The 20,603-nt window shown below is 33.6% G+C and overlaps 1 protein-coding gene across 4 annotated transcripts in view; it reads left to right on the top strand.

The window, feature by feature from the left end:
- Positions 1–20,603, top strand: part of KCNQ (KCNQ potassium channel) — a 212,127-nt gene that overhangs the window by 177,076 nt on the left and 14,448 nt on the right. For all 4 annotated transcript variants that reach the window (XM_065356966.1, XM_065356968.1, XM_065356965.1 and 1 more), the window contains exons 5-8: positions 773–899; positions 11,346–11,521; positions 11,607–11,756; positions 20,352–20,462. In XM_065356966.1, the coding sequence (XP_065213038.1) occupies positions 773–899; positions 11,346–11,521; positions 11,607–11,756; positions 20,352–20,462 (564 nt within the window). The remainder of the gene's footprint in view (positions 1–772; positions 900–11,345; positions 11,522–11,606; positions 11,757–20,351; positions 20,463–20,603) is intronic.

The raw sequence follows: 20,603 nt of genomic DNA on the forward strand, positions 1-20,603 counted from the left end.
AGCGACATCATATCTCATACAAAATCTATCATTATGTCAATTTTTTGTTTCCTTTTATTGTTGGGCTCGCTCGGTTCTACTTTTTTTTTTTTTGCAAACACGCGTGCGACGTTCACCTCGCGGAAATTTTTTTCCTACGATGTTTTTACCTATTCTATATACGTAGGTATATAGGAATTTGTTTGCGTTGTTACAATAAACAGTATGATTTTTCCCGCGAGAGAACACCTGTGATTAGGGTTGAGATTTACATACTAGTGTGAAGTTATTGCCTTGGCAAACGAGCTCGCGAATTGAATATTTTTAATGGATAATAAGGCCGATTGTTTGCTCAAAACTACGAATGCGCAAAATGATTCTTTTACCTGGTGAATTCGGAATTGAAATCGCCTTGTTTTACGGATAAATTTTGACCACAATTTCGTAAACTCGATCTTTATACTATAGTTAAGAGATGGTTTCATAGGCATAAAAAAATACTCCAGTTGAAAGCATTTGCTATAGTTTGGAGTCGAGGAATTATTAAAAGCAGGAATTAGGTACTTAGAGATGAGCGAAATTGGCTCGAAATCGGAAATATCTGATTTTAATTATGTATACTGCGAACAGAATGCTAATAATGTTACCTTTCATCGAAGCTTCGTATTATCAGAAAGATATGAATAATTTGACGCTATTGCAAAGTACCTACGAGTACTTATAGCGTTGTAGCTGTAGCTATATATTTACGAGTATAGATATAGAATTTTTTCAATGTGGTTTTTTTCCGCAGGAAATTTGCCTGGTGATATTTTTCGGAGTGGAGTACACGGTCAGGCTGTGGTCAGCCGGATGTCGGTCCAAGTATATGGGTGCCTTTGGTAGATTTCGTTTCGCTAGGAAACCAATATGCATTATAGGTTGGTATATCGATGAATATTTCAAGTGAATTTTTATCGCGCCGCGTCCCACCTTCCATCTCCCATCTCATCGACCAAGTATAGTACTATATATATTCGTGTTTGAATTTTTAAAATGATGAAAAAATACGGTGCAGAGTGGATTGAATCGATTGTAAGAAGGAGAATGTTGGAGAATCTCTTGCTTTAGCGAAATATTTTATGAGGTGGCAACTGCGTTTTGGGCTTCGGCTTGAAAGCGAAATTTTATCTATGGGTATTCTCTCGTTAGAGGAATTTAATTCTGTGAAAGCTTCTCTTATTTTTTTTCTTTCGGTAGAGTTTTACTTATGTGTGTGTGTGGTGAAGATTTTCCATATCTTTTGATATTTGTATATGAATCGTCTACGAACGACTGGTTGGGTTTTTTAAGTGCAAAAAATTAGATTTTGGTGATCTTTTGCATGAATACCTTTACCTACATATACATTGAATTTTGAAAGAAAATCGCTCGTGAACGACTAATTTATAATTTTACAAAGTGAAATTATACGTTCGACTTTTGCAACATTTTACTCAAATTTTGAGACACTTTATCAACCTTAAATGATCTCTCAAGTAATTCATGCCAAGTTCACTACAATCTTACTAAACTTTTATCTTTATCCCATCTTATTGTTTTCATGATGCTCCACATGATTTTCGTCAAATTTTATTTCCCTTCGATGTTACTTGATGAATTGTATTGATAATGTTTCATAATACATGCAATTTGTTTTGAAGATAATTTAAGAAGTATGAAATTTTTGCTAAATTTGTAATTTTTTTTTAGAAATTTTAATGTGAATTTTATTTTGTTTTGTGTAGTCTTTGCAAAATAACATCAATTCTGACATCCACTTATATATGTACCAACCTAATATTTTTGATCAATATTTTTCATGATTTTTTGCGATTTTTTTTATGCATATTAGGAAATTTTGGCAATATTTTTCTCCAATTTTGAGATTTTTTTGAAGATTTTCACTTCAATTTTGAGATATTTTATTAAATTTTTGGTAATTTTATGATGGTTTTATAATATGCAATTTCTTTAAAATTTCACCAATTTGTCCAATTTTGCTGTTTTTTTCATCTTTCAAGTTATTTTTTCGAAATTTACCTAATTCAATTTTGATAATATTTGATGAATTTTTTGTAATTTTCAACTATTTTTTTTTCAATACTTTAGCATTTTTGCGATGCTTTGTTTAATTTCTGCTCATTTTTAATTATAATTTTCAGTTAGTTTCAAATATTTTTATGACATTTTAGGAAATGTTTTGTAAAGTGATTCATGATTTACCATGATTTGAATCATATTTTTCGTGATCTACCCAAGCCTGAAGGGAACCAGCTAAACTGTATTTCTGTGTGCAAAAACAGTTCTCAAAATCTGTAAATTATTTTGCATTTTTTCTGCTCTCGACCCTTCCTTCTTCCAAAACAAAAGACATTCGTGATAAAAATTGTCTTTGGGCCAAAATTTTTTTTAAATTTCTCAAAATTAAAAATTTTATTCAGTTTTTAATTTTTTAGTCAATTGAGATTCTTCCTTTGTTATGATGATAAATAAAATTGGACTTGAGTGGCTGAAAAATTCAGCCTCAAATTTATGACTTCAAAAAAACCGGGGTCAGGAAATTAGGAATACTTCAGACCATTTACAATTGAGGTGGATAGTGAAAAAAAATCAGTGGATTTTGACCAAACTTAGTGGAAACCTCCACTTTGAGTTAAATGTCAATCAGGAAAAATTCTAGTTCCGGAGGTGTTCCTGGGGGAGAGATATGGTTATGGGTCCTCGAAGAGGGTGCATGTTTGAAAAAAGAACGTGATTTTTTTCGCTCATAACCCCTACTCAACCTGTTTTGGGATCAAAATCCAAGACCACTTTTTGGGTTCTATTGAATGTTTGAATATTTTCAAATTGCTTATTTTTGGGTAAGTAAATTCGAGTTTTGAACATTTTTTCTGTATTTGTACTTAAAATGAAGATATTTGCTGAATTTGGTTAAAATCCTCTGAATTTTTTTTATCGAGATTCACCCTAAAATAACATAAGTACATATTTTCTTCTAGTGCTCTCAACAAAATGGTGCCCTGTGTAGAGCAATTTGAAACCTTGAGAGTCATTTCTAAAGTCGTATTAGGGATCAGAAAATGTTGTTTCAATTTCACAACAATCCTTTGAAGTTCTTTTACTGGAATAAGTGCGTATATAAATGGGCTCACCGACTAGAAAACTTTTCAACTTGGCACCCTGTAATTTGAATTTTAACCAACTTTTTTGTAAAAGCATGTCTTGAAACCTCCATAACGAAAATTTTAAGTGCTGTGAATATAATTCTTCTTGGTGCCGTTTCACCCCTCCGGGGGTATCATGATTATGTCGCAACGGCAGTCGTTTCTGTGACACGATACACCAGCTCCCTCAAACTGTCTCTATTTAGGGTGCTCCTGATGCAAGCTGGGAAGCTGGGTTCAATGGCTTTCCGAATGGAGTCCATCCATCTTGTGGGGGAGCATACACACCCTCTTGTTCCCTCAACCTTGCCTTGGATGAACAGGGACTCCATGGCATCAGCCCTTGTGACCTGCTCAAAGTATTTGGGGATTCTGCTGAGTAGTTTTGCCTCCATCCATGGAATCCGAAGCATTCTCTTCCAGCACCACATCTCGAGCGCATCAACTTCTGTCTCCCTCACATACTGTCCAAGTTTCTGAAGCGTAGAGAAACACTGAGAAAACCAGAATGTTTACCAGCCTCACCTTCCTGAGTCTTGCTCACTGCTGTGTCTGACCATATCTTCTTTAGACGAGACATGGCGCTTCTTGTGATCTGCACTCTGCATCTTATCTCGGCTTCACTACCGCCTTTGTTATCCACAATGGATCCCAGTTATACAAACTGGCTCACAACTTCAATTCCCTCAATTTCCTGTATTTCAGGCGAGTTGTTCTCAAGCCAGTTCACAATTGTGATCTTTGTCTTTGCTTTATTTATTAGCAAGCCATATTTTGCACTGACCTCTTCCAGGCATCTCAAAAAACCAGTCATGTATTTGACACTTGAGGCGATGAGGGTGGTGTTGTCAGTGTAGCAAAGGTTTGACATTCATACACCTCCAATAGATACTCCTCTTTGCGACTCACCTGAGCCATCATCATTGGTGTTTTCTGATACTTATTAGCTGCAACATTTCACAAATTATATTCTCCATACAGATTAAACAGGAGTGGGGATAGAATGCAGCCCTGTTGTACTCCTCAGTCTCCTCTCTCTGGGTAGAATTTTTCCATCGTTGTCTCTTTGTTGATTCAGATGTTTGCCATGCTCCCCTGGTATAATTTTTTGATCAGCCACATCAGATGTATTGGGGCACCGATCTCTAGAAGAATTCTCCACAGTTTTTGCCATTGTACGCAGTTGAAAGCTTTCTTGTAATCAACAAAACACAGCACAGTATGCACATTGTATTCTCGTGATTTCTCAATCAGCAGCCTGAGGTTTAGGATCTGCTCCCTAGTTCCTCTTCCTCTCACAAATTCTGCTTATTCTGGACGGATTTTACTGTGCATGAGTATAAGTATAACCTGTCGTACATAATCTTCAGTAGTACTTTGCTGGCGTGACTTATCAAAGAGATTGTTCTGTAGTTCTCAAAATTCTCAGGAGATCCTTTTTTGTACAGAGTGACATTTATGTCGACTGTACCCACTGCCCAGTCCTCTGGCCATTTGCCAGAATATAATTATCCCCTTCTCAAAAACAGACTTTCAGGATAAGGCAGTGAAATCAGCACTTTCTCCAATTTTAACAAAACTATCACCTAAAATGTTAGTTTAATTTCCTAAAAAATTTCCGAGTCGATCCCTCCTCCTCTACCCCCAACTACAGAAATGTGCACTTACGTTATCAAAATTCAACATTCTCATTCTCCAGAGAGGATGGAACAAAAATTTTGAAACTCATAGAAAATACTTAAGTCACTAGTCAGGTGCATATGTAGAATTTTCTTCAAAAAATAATTTTTACATTTCAGTTTTTTTGGAAGAGGGAGGTGGGGGAGGGGTGGTGGAAAATATCAGAAATTCATAGAAAAAAGGAAAAAACAGAGAGGGCTCCCCTGCAAAATTATTTCAGAAATTTAGTTACACCCTAAAATATACCTACCTAACATATTTTCTGCAAAACTCAAAAGTTAGTGCCAAATGATCCAAAAATTCAAAACCTTGAAAAATGCGTTTTTTTCTCATTTTTATCGTGTTCAGACTTTCAAGGTCAAAATTTGTTAGAGAATAAAGACACGAAAATGACAATTTTTCATTTTGGAAAGTTCAAAGTTCATTTTTGTCAAGTTCAGGAGTTTCAAAACTGGTAATGATAATTCAGTGACTCCTTAAAATGGTAAAAAAATTTGGAATTTTTTTCTTCACCTTGTATTGAGATTATGGGCCACGATTAGGTAAGCTATGAATTCCAAAAAAAAAAAAAAAAAAAAAAAAAAAAGGAAAAACGGAAAGTTGACCTTGGAAAATTTGTTAAAAATCCATATCAGATGAACTAGTTGCCTACCTTATCCGACAGAAAAAAATCACACGGCTCGTTGAAGCATAAATTTTGACTATCTGAAGCTTCCCCCCCCCCCCCCCGTCCCAACCAAATCATCCAATTTTACAAATTTTAATCCTTTTTTTTAAAAAAAATTTAGCTGCCTTTGTCATTTTTTACAGTTTGTTGAATTTTCTAAAATTCATGAAAAAACTTCAAATCCACGCTAAAATGATTCTCAAACCCTTGAAACACTCTTTATCTTCATATATTACCAAGTCCCTGGTAAGTTCGCGGTGTCAAAACGATATGAAAAATTGATTCGACAGTTTTTGAAAACTTTTAACGTCGTGTTTTTTCAAAGTCTCGTTCCATAAGTTCTTGGCGAAACATTTTTAAACCATTATTTTCTCGACAGCTACTTGCAAGTTGCAGCTAATTCTTTTATCTCTGCAGTATTCGGAAATATTTTAGAGACGAAGGGATTCCCCATCATGATTCGTAATTCGGAATACTCGTATTTTTAGATACCACAAATCTCTCTCGACATCCTCAATAAGTTGTTTTTTCAATACTCGTATAAGAGAATTCCAAAGAATATTCGCTACTCGTATAAATATTTCATTATTCGGTATTCACTGCGATGATTTCTGAAATGAAATATTTACCTATTTTAACGCAGCTAAGTCTTTATTCACTTCTTCACGCGTATTGATGGACGTCCACGAACAATTCCCTGGTGTACGATTGGTCTATGAATTGCTTGCGAATAGCTATTAAATAATTTACGATTCATTTACTATCCACGGAGTTTGTTAAACGATTCTTTTGGTTGGTCGTGACACTGACACACTTTTAGATAGGCTATACGATTCACGTTGAAATAATTTTGTCATTTGGTATAACTAGTATAACGATAGATTCATTAGGTATTCAAGCCTGTAGACCTTCACTTCTGTAAAAGCCAGTCATTTTTTAATCGATTCGATTTACTAGATTTTAATACTATTCTTTCCTTGTTTTTTTTTTTTTTTTTTTTTTTTTTTTTAATTACCCCTCAACACTTAACATCTATTTTATGTCATTTATGAATCAGTTCGGTCGCATCATGTGGATATGATTCAGCACTTGAAGCATCATACTGAATAATTTCAGTAATTTTTTCTTTAATATTAGGTACCTACCAGAGTCCTGCACGGTATAGTTAAAAGTTATCTGCGTTAGTCGCGTGTCGTGTGCGGTAAGCTACCAAATATAACTCATCCAAAAACAGTTATATTAGCGTTAGCCTATGCGGATAATTTTGTAGTTAAAATGACTAAACTACCTGCGATTATACCGCGCTCTTATCGGAAATGTAATGTTCGATTCTGTCTTATCTGTTTGATGAGTCACCAAAATGTATTGTTGAGACACCAGAGAACCGAATGCGGTTAACGTATGGTTATTAACCTAACTTACCGCTGGTTGCGCACGCCGACAAAAGTAACTGCAGTTTGTAACCTGTAGTTAAATTAGCCGATAGCTCCGGCGGTTATCCGGCTATTTTAACTTAACCGTGCAGTACTCTGGTACCTACTGGTTTAAAAAATAAACCTAGATTTTGGACTTACTTTCCTGACTGAAAAAAAAATGAACATCCTGAATCGAAATACAATATTTTACCATCTTATATGTATTACATACTTTTTTACGACGAAACAATTAAACATTTTAAATTTCCGCAATAACCCACCTGTAGTTCAACGTACCTAATCGTTACACCTTCATCCCTTAAAATATAATCCAAACCACCGGATTGTTTTTCCCTGCATCTCGACAACTGCTCGTTTCGCGACCCGTTTCGCGTCCCTTTCCCCTCGTAGAAATCAATAAACAAGCGAAAAATTAATTTGAGTTTTGTTCGATTGTTGCACAAAAGTACAAAACGTGAGAGAAACAGAGATAGAAGAACCCATCGGGGGGGGGGGATTTCCAACCGATGTTTTTTCTCGCTCTTCGGTTCGTCGCTTCGCTTTCCCTATCGATGGGCGAGCATTTCTCTTCTCTATTCGTCGACTTTCAATATATCACACAATTATAATTGCGTGCCATCGAAGATTGGACGGATAAAAAATAGTATAAAAAAGTACCCGGCACTTGAATAAACATTAAAAGTTGATTTTTTCATTTCGATCGTCGCGTCGAGTCGAGTTGTGTGCGACGATGGCGGTACGAATTGATATCCATTTTTCAAATTCGGCCTAGATTATTTGTATTGTAAATGTTTGTATTGTACGGTTCATTTCGACTTGTACGAAAATCTACTTGTGGTGTAATCTGTAGTCGAGCTACGTGTCGTATATATACCTGTAGGCTTACGTTAGATATCGTATGGTAGAAATATAGGTAGATACGACGAGCATCTTTGCAAAATGTCAAAAAACAAACCGATTGTTCACGGAAAAAAAAAAGTATAGGTAATTTTTATTATTTTAGCACAATAACCGGATCCCATTCGAAAATACAGTAGAATTTATTTTAGAACTTGGTACTTTCAACTGGTCACACAAATTATTTTTAATGTGATAGCATGGTAAAAATTATTCCTCCATAATGACTTTTACTGTACCATTATAGTAAAAATAACACGAACCAATAATGTAAAAATTAATGTGTGGTGAAGAAAAAAATACTCCTCTTGAAGTAATTTTTACTATTTGAAAAGTAAAAATTATTCTATCGTAATAATTTTTACTATATTTTAATAGTAAAAATTACTCGAACCAATTGTGTAAAGATTAATAGGCGTTGAAGTAAAAAATGCTCGTTTTGAGGTAATTTTTACTGTTTGAGAAATAAAAAGTACTTGTGGTGAGGTAATTTTTACTTTGGAGCAATGATATCAATTTTCAAAATGAAATTTTAAAAAATTAAAATAAAGGGGAAGGGTTACGCTAATTTGAATTTTTTTTGCACCATTGGATAGTGCTCGATGTGGAGGATTTTTTGCAATTTTAATATCTTACGAAAATTTCCTAACCTAATGACCTAACGGGGAATCGAACCTGGTACCTTACGTTTTCCTAACTACCTAACTTCACTACTCGGCTATGACCACGCTATTAATAAACGAGGGTTAAAAGAATATATTTGTTTGCAAACGCGTGGTGCTATTTATCACGTTACTGTTTATTTATTGCGTGCAGTTTGATTGGATAGCGCTTTTTCACATGTTTGTGTGTGTATTTTCTGTGTTTCCGGGATATCGTATAAAATTTCAAGGTCTAAAGTGCGTTTTTCGATTTTTGGTGAATTTTTGAAAATCAAATTTAGGCCAAAAGTGAGAGAAAAAATCAAAATTTTACCAAATTGACCAAGAAAGCTGAAGTTTGGTATATACCCTATTTTCGACATGCCAAATCGATTGGAGACGGTTTCAACCCGTTTTGAGCAGTTCTGGAGCCTCCAGCAGGTTTTTGAAACTCGAAATTCCCACAAAATTCCATCAAATTGGAGTTGTAAAGCTAAAATTTATACTAAAAACTAATTTCAATACTCTACGAAGTACTGCAGGTGAATTTCAAGTCGTTTTGGATCCTCCAGCAACTGTTTGAAAATTCCTGAAGCCTCCAGCAGATTTTTGAAACTTTAAATTTTCACAAAATTTCATCAAATAGAGATGGAAAGCTGAAATTTACTCTACACTCCAATTTTAACACCCTCTGAAAACGACTTCTGGTGGATTTCAAGTCATTTTACAGCCTCCAACGACTTTTTTTAACATTACTGGAGCCTCCAGTAGATTTTTTAAACTTGAAATTTCCTCAAAATTTTATCAAACCAAGATGGAGAGTCGAAATTCATTCTGCAAACTAATTTCAATACGCTACGAAGTTGACCGCTGGTGAATTTCCAGTCATTTTAGAGCCTCCAACGACTGCTTTGAAAATTACTGGAGCCTCCTGTAGATTTTTGAAGATTGAAATTTCCCCAAAATTTTATCAAACCAAGATGGAGAGTCGAAATTCCATTCTGCAAACTAATTTCAATGCGCTACGAAGTTGACTGCTGGTGAATTTCAAGTCGTTTTGGAGCCTCCAGCAACTTTTTGAAAGGTTGTATGACGTTTTTTTGGAAAATTGAAATTTCAAAACCATTTGAAACCATCATGTAATCTGCGAAGTAAATTTCAGCTTGCCAACTCCATTTGATAATTTAATGTTGGGGAAATTTCAAGTTCCAAAAATCTACTGGAGGTTCCAGTAATTTTCAAAAAAGTCGCTGGATGCCCTAAAATTACTTGAACCCACCTGAAGTCGTCTTCAGAGGGTGTTAAAATTGGAGTGTAGAGTAAATTTCAGCTTTACATCTCCATTTGATGAAATTTTGTGAAAATTTAAAGTTTCAAAAATCTGCTGGAGGCTCCAGTAATTTTCAAAAAAAGTCGCTGGAGGCCCTAAAATTACTTGAACCCACCTGAAGTCGTCTTGAGAGGGTGTTAAAATTGGAGTGTAGAGTAAATTTCAGCTTTCCATATGCATTATTTGATGAGATTTTGTGAAAATTCAAAGTTTCAAAAATCTGCTGGAGGCTCCAGAACTGCTCAAAACGGCTTGAAACCGTTTCCAATCGATTTGGCATGTCGAAAATAGGGTATATCCCAAATTTCAGCTTTCTTGGTCAATTTGGTAAAATTTTGATTTTTTCCCTCATTTTTAGCCTAAATTCGATTTTCAAAAATTCACCAAAATCGAAAAACGCACTTTAGACCTTGAAATTTTTACAGGTGATAAATTTTTGCATGATCTTTCGATCTACCTTTGTAAAGTTTGAAAAAGTTCGTGCAAGTCCTATGTTAAAACGCAAAATCTGCGATTTCGGCTGACCTGTCAATCAAAATGGCCGCCATTTTGTAAGTAAGGCCAACTTTTTTTTGGCAAGTTTGCTTTAAAATGTTCCTCAGGATGTCCCCTTTAAGAAAAAAGTTGTCCCGGAGGATCGGCGGGGCGGGGGGGGGGGGTGCAATTACTCCTATTGTCATATGCCGGACTATTAATATTGACACAGTAATTCGTGTTTTCCATGTAGAAAGAATTACTCTCACAATGCGTGATATTTACTTAGAAATAATAGTAAAAATTACTTTTATAACTGAGTAATTTTTACTTGGGCAGAATAGTGAAACTTTACTATCCGTGAATAGTAAAAATTACCGTTACAATCGCAACAGATAATACCACCTGGTGCAGTACTTTTTATTCAATCATACAATTTTATTTTTTACCAGAACAGAATAGTAAAAATTTACCATCCGTAAATAGTAAAAATTACATTGAATTTTGTGGGAAAAAATACTATACAGAAAAGTAATTTTTACTTTCATCACGAATTGAACCACACGTTGAGTGATTTTTACTATGAGATTAGTAAATTTTACTATGAGGTTTGTAAATTCTACCTAATTTTGGGTAAAATATATTTTTTGGCGGACATTTATTATTTTTTAACAGGTAATTTATGTTAAAATTTTTTTCCGTGTTGCGTTCGAACGTCGTCGTCGACGAAAGATGTCGTTAAATTAAGACGAGACATAGCGAAAGTGGTATAAGGATGAAAGAAAATCGAATGTAGAAATTCGCAGAAAAGAATTGTTTTTTTTTTGTTGCAGTAGGCAACCCGGAGAGGGGGAGGGGGTAATTTAATAATAAAGAATGTGTTGTTTTCCCCCCTTCCCTACGTTATACGCTATCTCGAGAAATTGAAAAAAATAAACGAGCGGAATATTTCGAGCGAGAGTTTATTTTTTTCGTATTTACGATTGTATTTTATTTTTGTACTTACCTACTTATACGTTGCTAGTTATTCATGTAGTTATTTTTATTGTTTGGCAGATTTAATAGTAGTTGTAGCATCGGCGGTAGTGCTATCGATCGGATCCAATGGTCAGGTGTTTGCGACATCGGCCATACGAGGAGTACGATTCCTGCAGATATTACGCATGCTGCATGTAGATCGACAAGGAGGTACTTGGAGACTGTTGGGTTCGGTGGTTTTTATACATAGACAAGTAATATTACATCCTGTGTTTATGGAAACTGTGAAACTGTTCGATTGATTAGGAATTTATTAATTATGGGATGTAATTTTTGCAGGAGCTTATCACTACTTTGTATATCGGATTTTTGGGGTTAATATTCGCCAGCTACTTTGTATATTTAGCCGAAAAAGAAGCGCCTCCTGATCCGAACAATAATCGTACCGGTGATTTTAGCAGCTACGCTGATGCATTGTGGTGGGGAGTGGTAAGTAGATTATAATAAATGCGATATCAGAATATTTCATAATAGTGTAAGACGTATCTTGGAATTTTGATTTGGTGTTGATGGTACCTGCCACTCTTGACAACTAAGTAATTTTGAGTTGAGAACTTCCTATATTTTAAAAGGGAAAATTTTCTCCCTGAAGAAGAGGAGGAGGAGGACGAGGAGGAGAAATGGAAGAAAAGTTGGCAGTACGCTTGGAATGAAATTAGATGAGTAACTTTAACAAAAACAAAAAAAAAAAAAAAAAACACGTGAAATTTCAAGTTTTAAACTCTCAATGTTTAATGGAAAAATACCCATTATTATGATCATCTTATTGAACTAAATCTCTATAAAATTAAAAAAAAAAATCATAGAATTTTCCAAATCTACCTACGATAAGTAGGTAAGTACTTTCTTAATCAATTCAGTTATTTTTGGAAAATTTTATTATATAAAGTACAAAATGTTGAACACAAAAATTCCGAAGAACATGAAAAAGTTTGTCAAAATCACACTAAATTTCAAGTGCTGAATTATGCTGTTGAATTTTTAGAAAATTTTTGAATTTTAAATTGGCTCATTTTTCACGAAATAAAAAAAATCAATTTTTCATAAAATTGAGATAAGAAAGTGATAAGTTAATTTTTTACTCTAGTTTTCAATCTCCAAAATCGGCCACATCTGTTGGTATAACGGTTTCAAGACTTTTGCAACCTGCAGTAGTTTTCGAATTTTCCAGTTTTGAAAAAATCTTTAGGTATAAAATTGGCTCAAATTATGGTGTCTTTGATCGATTCAGACGTAAATTTTTCAATGACCTTTTTTTGAAGGTCAATTCAGATACAAAATATTGTTCAGCGATTATTTTCGAGAAAAAATTAGTCGTTCATCACGATAATTTCAACGCAAGTATATCTCCAAAATCAATTTCTGGCCTTTTGAACTATTCCAAAGCTTCTAGTGAATTTTTGAGTTTTTTAGTTCAAGAATTAACTGTTTTCAAAAAACGAAAAATCAACTTCAGCTGCTGAAAATTTGATTTTGAAGTTTTCGGATGACATGCTTTTTCAGCATGCCAAATTTTAGCTCATTCGAAGTCGAAGCTGATCAGTGCTGAATTTAATTTTATTCAACTATTTTGTTGACGATTTACTTCAAATTGGAAAACCCAAAAATCTACTGGAGTTTTTAAAAGATCTCAAAATCGCCAACGATTGATTCAAGAAATCAAAAATATAGATGAAAACCAAATTTCTGCTTTTCGAATTATTCTAGAGCGTATGTAAACGATGGATTTCTCTTTTTTGTGAAAAATAATTCATTGTTGCAGACAATTTTGGATTTATATCCTGTAAGAACCAGTTTTTATCCAAATTTTTCAAAAAAAAAAAAAAAAAGAAAGAAAATAGAGTTGATGCTATAATTTGTGAGTACCTCAACCTCTATCAAAACTTTTTCTGAGAATTTTTTTTTCAAAATCGAAGATTCCGAAATTCTGCTGGAGACTCCAGAACAGCTGGAATCCAACAAAAATTGATTTTTGAAGATCAAAAGTATGATGTTGAAACAAGTTTCATTTTTTTATCTCTAGTCACCAAATTTTGATACTTTTTCCCCATGGAAATGAGAGCCTAATTTAAAATTTAAAAATTCTCCTCAAATTGAAAAATTAAAGTCCGTATCTTTTGAGCTGATCGCATGTTTTTGTAATAATTTATGTTTTATTTTTTTTTTTTATTTTTGGCTGTTCCAAATTTTGTTGCTGGTTGAGGTGCATCTGTTAAAAATGATTCAAATTGACAAAATATTATCGAACAAATTCTTTAAAATGGAAATACGAGTAGAAACAATAACATTGAGAATTGAATAATTTGGAGTGAAAATATAATAAAAACAACATAAAATCATTGTAAAACGAGAAAAAAATTGATAAAATTTCGTTAATTTGATTCTTATTTTAAAAAAACACAAAACTCCTGGGTTACTTAACGGAAAAATTAACTACCTAATTTTGAGAGTTGTTGAAAATTATGAAAAATTGGTGTAAGTAGATCAAAATTACTGCGCAAATTCTTGGAAAAATTTCCCAAGATTTAAAAAAAAATTGATCAAATTTATATAGAAATCTTTAAAAATGACAAAAATATACTCTCAACAAAATTGAAATAAAAATATTGATAAAAAACAGAATCTGCATCGCTTGAATCAAACCTGAATAAAACTATGTAGGTACCTATTTGAAATTCACTTGAAAAAAATGGATAAGTAAAAAATTATGAGCATGGATTCAAATTTTGTTTGGTTTTGAAAATTGCAGGAAACATACAGAAATTCTTGAAAAATCACGAAAAATTGAAGAAGAACTGCATAAAAATTGTTCAAAAATGAAAATTAGGTATTTTTTTTAATATTGTGAAGCATCATCAAAATTGTGTAAAAATTTTGTTGAGTCTAAAAAACAAAAAAAAACAATGACAAATCGAGATAAGTGATAAGTGACACTTAAGGGGAAAAAAGTTTCACTCAAAAACCTGATATTTGCGGATCTGGTAATAAATTTCACTTTAGTTTTTGGAACAGGTCTACTTTGAAAATTCCCAATGCCGGAATAATCAGAAAAATAGGTATTACATATTATTCAACTTTTTGAAATTTTGTTCGAAAATCTCAAAACTTCAATAATGACACTGTGCTGGCTAAAATCAACAATAGCCCCATTTAACTCTCAAAAATCAATTAGGTAGTAGGTCATCTTCCATATCTTGTTCCTTGATTTAACACAAGGTGTAACATTTTTTCACAAGACTGTGAAGTGTGAGACGTTCCCAGCTCAAAGCAAACGAAATTCTCAAAACATGGTCGAAATCCAATGTATGTTTTTTCTTCTTACCACCCTAATGTGTATTTATAAAGTAAACACGATAGCTGCGATGAGAAAAATACGCACACCTATAGTTCTGTTATCCGAAAAGAAATAGCTTCACTATCAGAAGTACGCCTACCTACGTGTTCGAGTCACTGTGGTATTATTTTTCGTTTATTTGTGAGCCCGAGAAACGAGCACACATACTCTGTGGCTGTTGTGAGGCATAGATACGTGAAGGATAGAGAGAAAGAGTATCAGTATTGGTGCAATTTTAATGCTACGTACTATACAAATGAAAGTATGGTTTTGGTATCGCGTCAGTTGGCTGAAAATTATTACCTCGAACGAGGCACGAGGTATCAACTATCGTAAATTTCTCCAAAGACTGAAAAATTATAACCGAAGTGTAACGCAGAAACGACCTAGTCGAATAAAATATTTATATAGATATTATATGTTGGTAGAAGTACTGTGTGTTGTGGATGTTATGTTGATATACTTAGGTAGGAGCACGAGTATAAAATGCTTGTTGGGTGCAGCTGTACCTATATAGTTACCTTACCTACTGGGATATGTGAGACGTGATAATAGTTCGTGGTGGAATAAGTGGCATAGGCTGTGGTACTCCGAGTGAAAATTTTGTTGGTATGGCTATACTTTATGAGTATGCAGTATGGTGTGTGCTAAAAATTGTAGGTAAGTACATGTGTTGGGTATTGTAGCGATGTTCATGAAATATGAAGTAGCTCAGTAGGTACAAAAGTTGATGATGAAAACAAAACAGATGTAAAAATTGCTTACTTATGCCTAGTGTACCTAATAGAAAAATAGTACCTATTTGAAAGGTGCTTGAAATAGAACAGTGTAAAAAAATATTACCTATAAAAACGCATTAAAAATTTAAAAATACCAAAAACTAAGGAAATTTCAGCCTTTAGAAAAATCAACTTAAAATGACATGAAAACATTACAATGAAGCTATAAAATCATCAAAAACGATCAAAAGCTGATCAAATTTGGACAAATTGTGCATAAATTGCTCAAAATAATATTATTATTAATAGGTAGGTAAGTGGTATATGTATTCAGAATGACATAAAAACTCCTGAGAGAAATATCAAAACTTATTAATAATAATTGGTAAAATTCAAGTCAAAATTTACCAAAAACTGCATGAATCAGTGTTTCAATTCAAGTTTTTAGTTTTTAACCATGTCAGCCTTAATTTTTTTCGAACCCACAAAAGGAAAATTCAAACACAGTATATCCTTTTTTTTTCTGTTGACAATCTCGACAGCTTACAAAATACGTCCACGTCTTCACGAAAAAATTGGGGTGAAACGGAACAGATGTTGCAGAGAGATTTTCCATTTCAGAAACATTTTGTTTTAAAATATTGATTGAGATTCTAAAAAAATTGTCAAAAAAAAAAAACTAAAACTAACAAAATTTTGAATGTTTTTTTGAAAATATTTAAATTTTGGATTTCACGAGGTAAGCAAAAGTGATGAAGTTTCATTTAGAAATTTGAAAAAGGAAATGAGACGTGAGCATTTCATTTTAATTTTGACTTATTTTACATTCAAAAATTTCATTTAAGTAGGTACCTTATAGATATTTTCGTAAGTTGGGTGGATGAAAGATCATTTTTAAAGGTAAGATGGTGAAATTTGCACCATCTCCAAATTTGACAAATCTTCCCCTTCAAAAAGTTGGTGTGATGTAAAACCATTTCTTAAAAATCAAAGTTGCGTATTTTTTGAAATTCAAAAACCAAAATTCTGAGAAAAACTTGTTTGAAAGTTTGGGTTATTTTTGTAACATTTTAAAATTTTTTTTTTTTTTTTGATTTTCTTCATCTTTTAATGGTTTTACATCATAATATTTTTTTTTTTTTGACATTTTTTTATGAAAAGCACTTTTGTAAAACCGGTTTTTCACCACTAAAACGACATGTTTGAGATCAGTGGGTACACCCATTCCAAAGTATAGGCTTCATAGTATATGAATCGACAAAAAATTTTTTTTTGATATTTTCCGACTTTTTCCATGAAAACGCGATTATCTCAAAAAAAAGTTTTCCGACATATGGTATGGTATCGCTGGCCGCGTCACATTTATACCCAAAATATGCAAAATATGCTCTAACTAGTTGGGCTCATTTTACTCAGAATTGTATGATTCACAAAAATCCATAGGATATGCGCGATCTTCTGCGAAGAATGAAAATATGACAAATCATAAAAATCCGAGCTCTATTTATGACCCAATTTTGATATTTATATAAGTATATTTTTTAAATAATCCTGTTCGGTTTTGAAAAAAAGTAATTTTCATTTCCCTAATTCCTATTTGAAATAAGGTCTAAAACAAGACAGTTTTTGAGGAGGTAAGTACCAATTACGGATCATGCAAATATGAACAGAAGCTTTTAATTTTTTTCCCTCTGAGACCAGTTGTGGTATCCTGAGAACCACATTAGAAAATTTTCATCATCAAAGTTCAAAAATATTGAAGTTAAAAAACTACCAGTTGTGGACTAGTCCATAATTGGTACATGACAACCCTTTTGAAATTGAAAAATTCATGGGAAAAAAATTATCTACCAATTGTGGATCAAACCAATTATGGACCAAAACTGAATTTCACAATTTGAATGTTTATTCACTGGAACATGAAAATATATGTGGTATACAACATAAATACATAAGACTTGACTTATAATCATCAATTTTGAAAACATTACAGCGATTTCATGTTTGAACATTGTCATTCTACGAAAAAGTGCCTAACATACCTAAACCAAAAATCCGCAAAAAAGTTTGAACATGCAAAAAAGTAGTTCTTGGTACTTAGCTTTACACATAGAAACCAAATGTTTGTTGAATATACTCTTTGGATCGATGTAATTGAATTAAATTAATGTACAAATTTAACAAAAATTTTGCGGTAAAAATGTTTACTTTCTGATTACAAACACACCGAGCACACTGATAACACCCAACATCCAAATCAGGGTTGGTCATCTACACGTGGAATAGCCTACTATTCTACATTCTGGTGTAGAATACATAAAATTTGATGTAGAATGTGTAAAATGCATAGAATGTGTAGAATGCGTAGAATGCAGCAAAATCACCCATCTGAAAGCCAAAAAATTGTTTATTTAGCGAAAATGCGCCTTGAAAAATGAAAGTTCAACTTTTTTGTTCAGCAAATGAAATGTGAAATGTGAATTTGGTTTTTTTTTTATTTACTTATGTAAACTGATTTTAAATTAAATGATGGAAAAAAAGAATGTTTTTCAAAAAAAAAATTGTCTGCACATTCATTCTATGCATTGTACACATTCCACGCATTCTACATTTTTTCCAGGCTATTCTACACAATATGCTATTTTATGCGTAGAATGTCCATGTATTCTACGCATTGACTTTTTAGATATGGACTGCTAGGGGCCCATAAGCCTAACATGCGGCTATTGTCTTGAACATAGTAAGTTGAAGGTTGCAATCTGTGCATGCGCCAGCTCTGATGATGTTATATGTACCACCCAGGTATGGTTACACGGAGGTGCGGGAGGTATAATGTCGTCACCTGGTATGGGATCATTTTTCAGATTCTGGCATGCCCAGAAGCCAAATCTCGACTAACTGATGAACTATGTTCAAGACCATTGGCTTATGTACCACTAGCAGTCCATATCTAAAAAGTCAATGATTCTACGGCACAACCCTGATTCAAATACCATGCATTTCTAGGTTGGCTACACTCAAGGCAACACAATGCCGCAATTGGCACTCCTATCAGACAAGTTGCAAACTGTAGCCGGGCGATCACAAAAAAAAAAGATCCGGAATTGTTACCCCAGTCCATAACTGGTAGTTTACCTATTTTTTTTCTCAAAAATGAAAAAAATGCTAGTCCAATTTTTTGATAAAGTTATTCTACATACTTGAAAAGGACTAAAACTGAGAATTTTTTCAGAATTCTCACTCGTGAAGATCATAGTTATATTTAAATTATAAGTTTTTAAATCAATTTTTTTAGTTTTTTGAAAGTGTCAACACTGATTTTGACATCATTTGTCGATTACCCTCTCAAAGTACTACAATTTGAAAAAAAAATCAAATTTCTATACCACGTAAAACCGGAGCAATTTGCGACTGAAATTTTCCATTTTCGGTCATTTTAAAAAACTTTGAAGCCCCACAGCTCTGCCCAAAAAAATTGAAAAAATGTCCGGTTTGCGTCATTCGCCATCGTTTGAAGACCTGTATACATGATTTGATTTTTAAAAAAATCGAAGGCTCTTCGTGCAAAAATCCGCCAATTTGGCATGGAATGATCCATAGTTTTAAACAAGAAAAAAAAACACATTTTTGTACAACCCTGGAAGTTTTACTGCAAATTTTTATCAATTTCATTTTTTTCCTCATCTGCATCTTGAAATTTACATTCAGAAAGCCACAAATTTGTTTTGACAGGAATCCTCAAGTTCCAAAGCGATTCAGGGCGTCAAAGATTTAGTATAAAAAAAAACTTAGCATGGGCCCCTTCAATTTAAAAACTTGGCAAACATTCTTACATGAACTCAAGATGGGTTGCCTATGTTACTGATAGAAGGAGGTTACTCTCAAACAGGACACCCTGTATAGTATACGCCTGTTATGTATTTATTCAGCCTGGGGGACGTATTTTAGTGGAATTTTCCATATTATCTTTGATACATTTTACAATCTTTGTATCTAAAGAGGGAGAATACAAGACTGTTGAGGAAATGGAAAAGGAAATATACTGATAGGTGTAGTTTAGATAAAGTTGTAACATGCCGAGTTTTTAAACATACCTAAATATACCTTACTGTATCAGTATGGTGAACTATACAAAGTAGGCATACCTTGAAATCTACCTGACATTAGATGAAACAGCGAAGAAGAAGAAGAAGAAGAAGAAGAAGAAGAAAACAACAATAAATATAAAAACAAAGGTGGCAGCGTGAGCAACGACGAGGGTAAAAAAATTAAACTCGATTCGTGAAATAATAAGAGAGTGACAGAGAGAAAAAGAGAGACTCGAGAGATGTAGTTCATATATAGGTAGGTAAAGGTATACGGTATTGTAACCGCGACCGCGACCACTGCCAGCGCCGCCGCCGTTGCTGTCGCCTAGCTATTCGTATATTATTGTTATGTCATTCGTCGAATTTTAATTCATGTATACTCTGGTGGCGAGGTTTACTTTAAATTGAATATGCTTATCACCTGTCGCTTGCAAAACACTAAGAGAGAGAAATTGTACGTACGAGAGAAAACGAGCAGAAAGTTATGGAAACTTTGTATGACACTTTTAGGTTGTAAACGGATATTGAATGAAGTTTTCAAAATACGATTTTATAAATGACGGTATAGCGGTGGCTGGCGATGGCGATGGCGGTGTATATTTTGACGAATTTATTCGCGAGTATATAGTATGATCGGGGTAGGTGAATTGCAGGTCGCGGGTATCGTTTGTTGTGTGAAAGAAGTACCTACCTACTCGTACAACACGTATGAATAAGGCAGCCATAAAGAGCGAGAGAGTGAGATAGAAATAAAAGGATGCCATTGAAAAACCACGCAATAGTTTCAAGTTGTTTGCGGAATCATTTAACGTTCATGTTTGCCAACGTAATGCCAATTATAATTGAAAGCTAACACGCGTTTTCCTCGTCTTGTACATTTCAGATTACGGTTACGACGATCGGATACGGCGATATTGTACCGCAAACTTGGATGGGTAAAATTGTGGCATCGTGTTTTAGCGTTTTTGCTATTTCGTTTTTCGCATTACCTGCGGTAAGTTTTCTCTTTTTTTTCCATTCTTTTTTTTATATTTTTTATTCTACCTGTATGTAAATTTAACCAAAGCCCGAGCTTCCCGTAGACTATACAGCAGAGAGTCGAGAGGCTGGTAGCGGCAGCTTTTCCAAAATGTCA

The sequence above is a fragment of the Planococcus citri genome, chromosome 3, assembly GCF_950023065.1.
Source record: "Planococcus citri chromosome 3, ihPlaCitr1.1, whole genome shotgun sequence".
NCBI classification, from domain to species: domain Eukaryota; kingdom Metazoa; phylum Arthropoda; class Insecta; order Hemiptera; family Pseudococcidae; genus Planococcus; species Planococcus citri.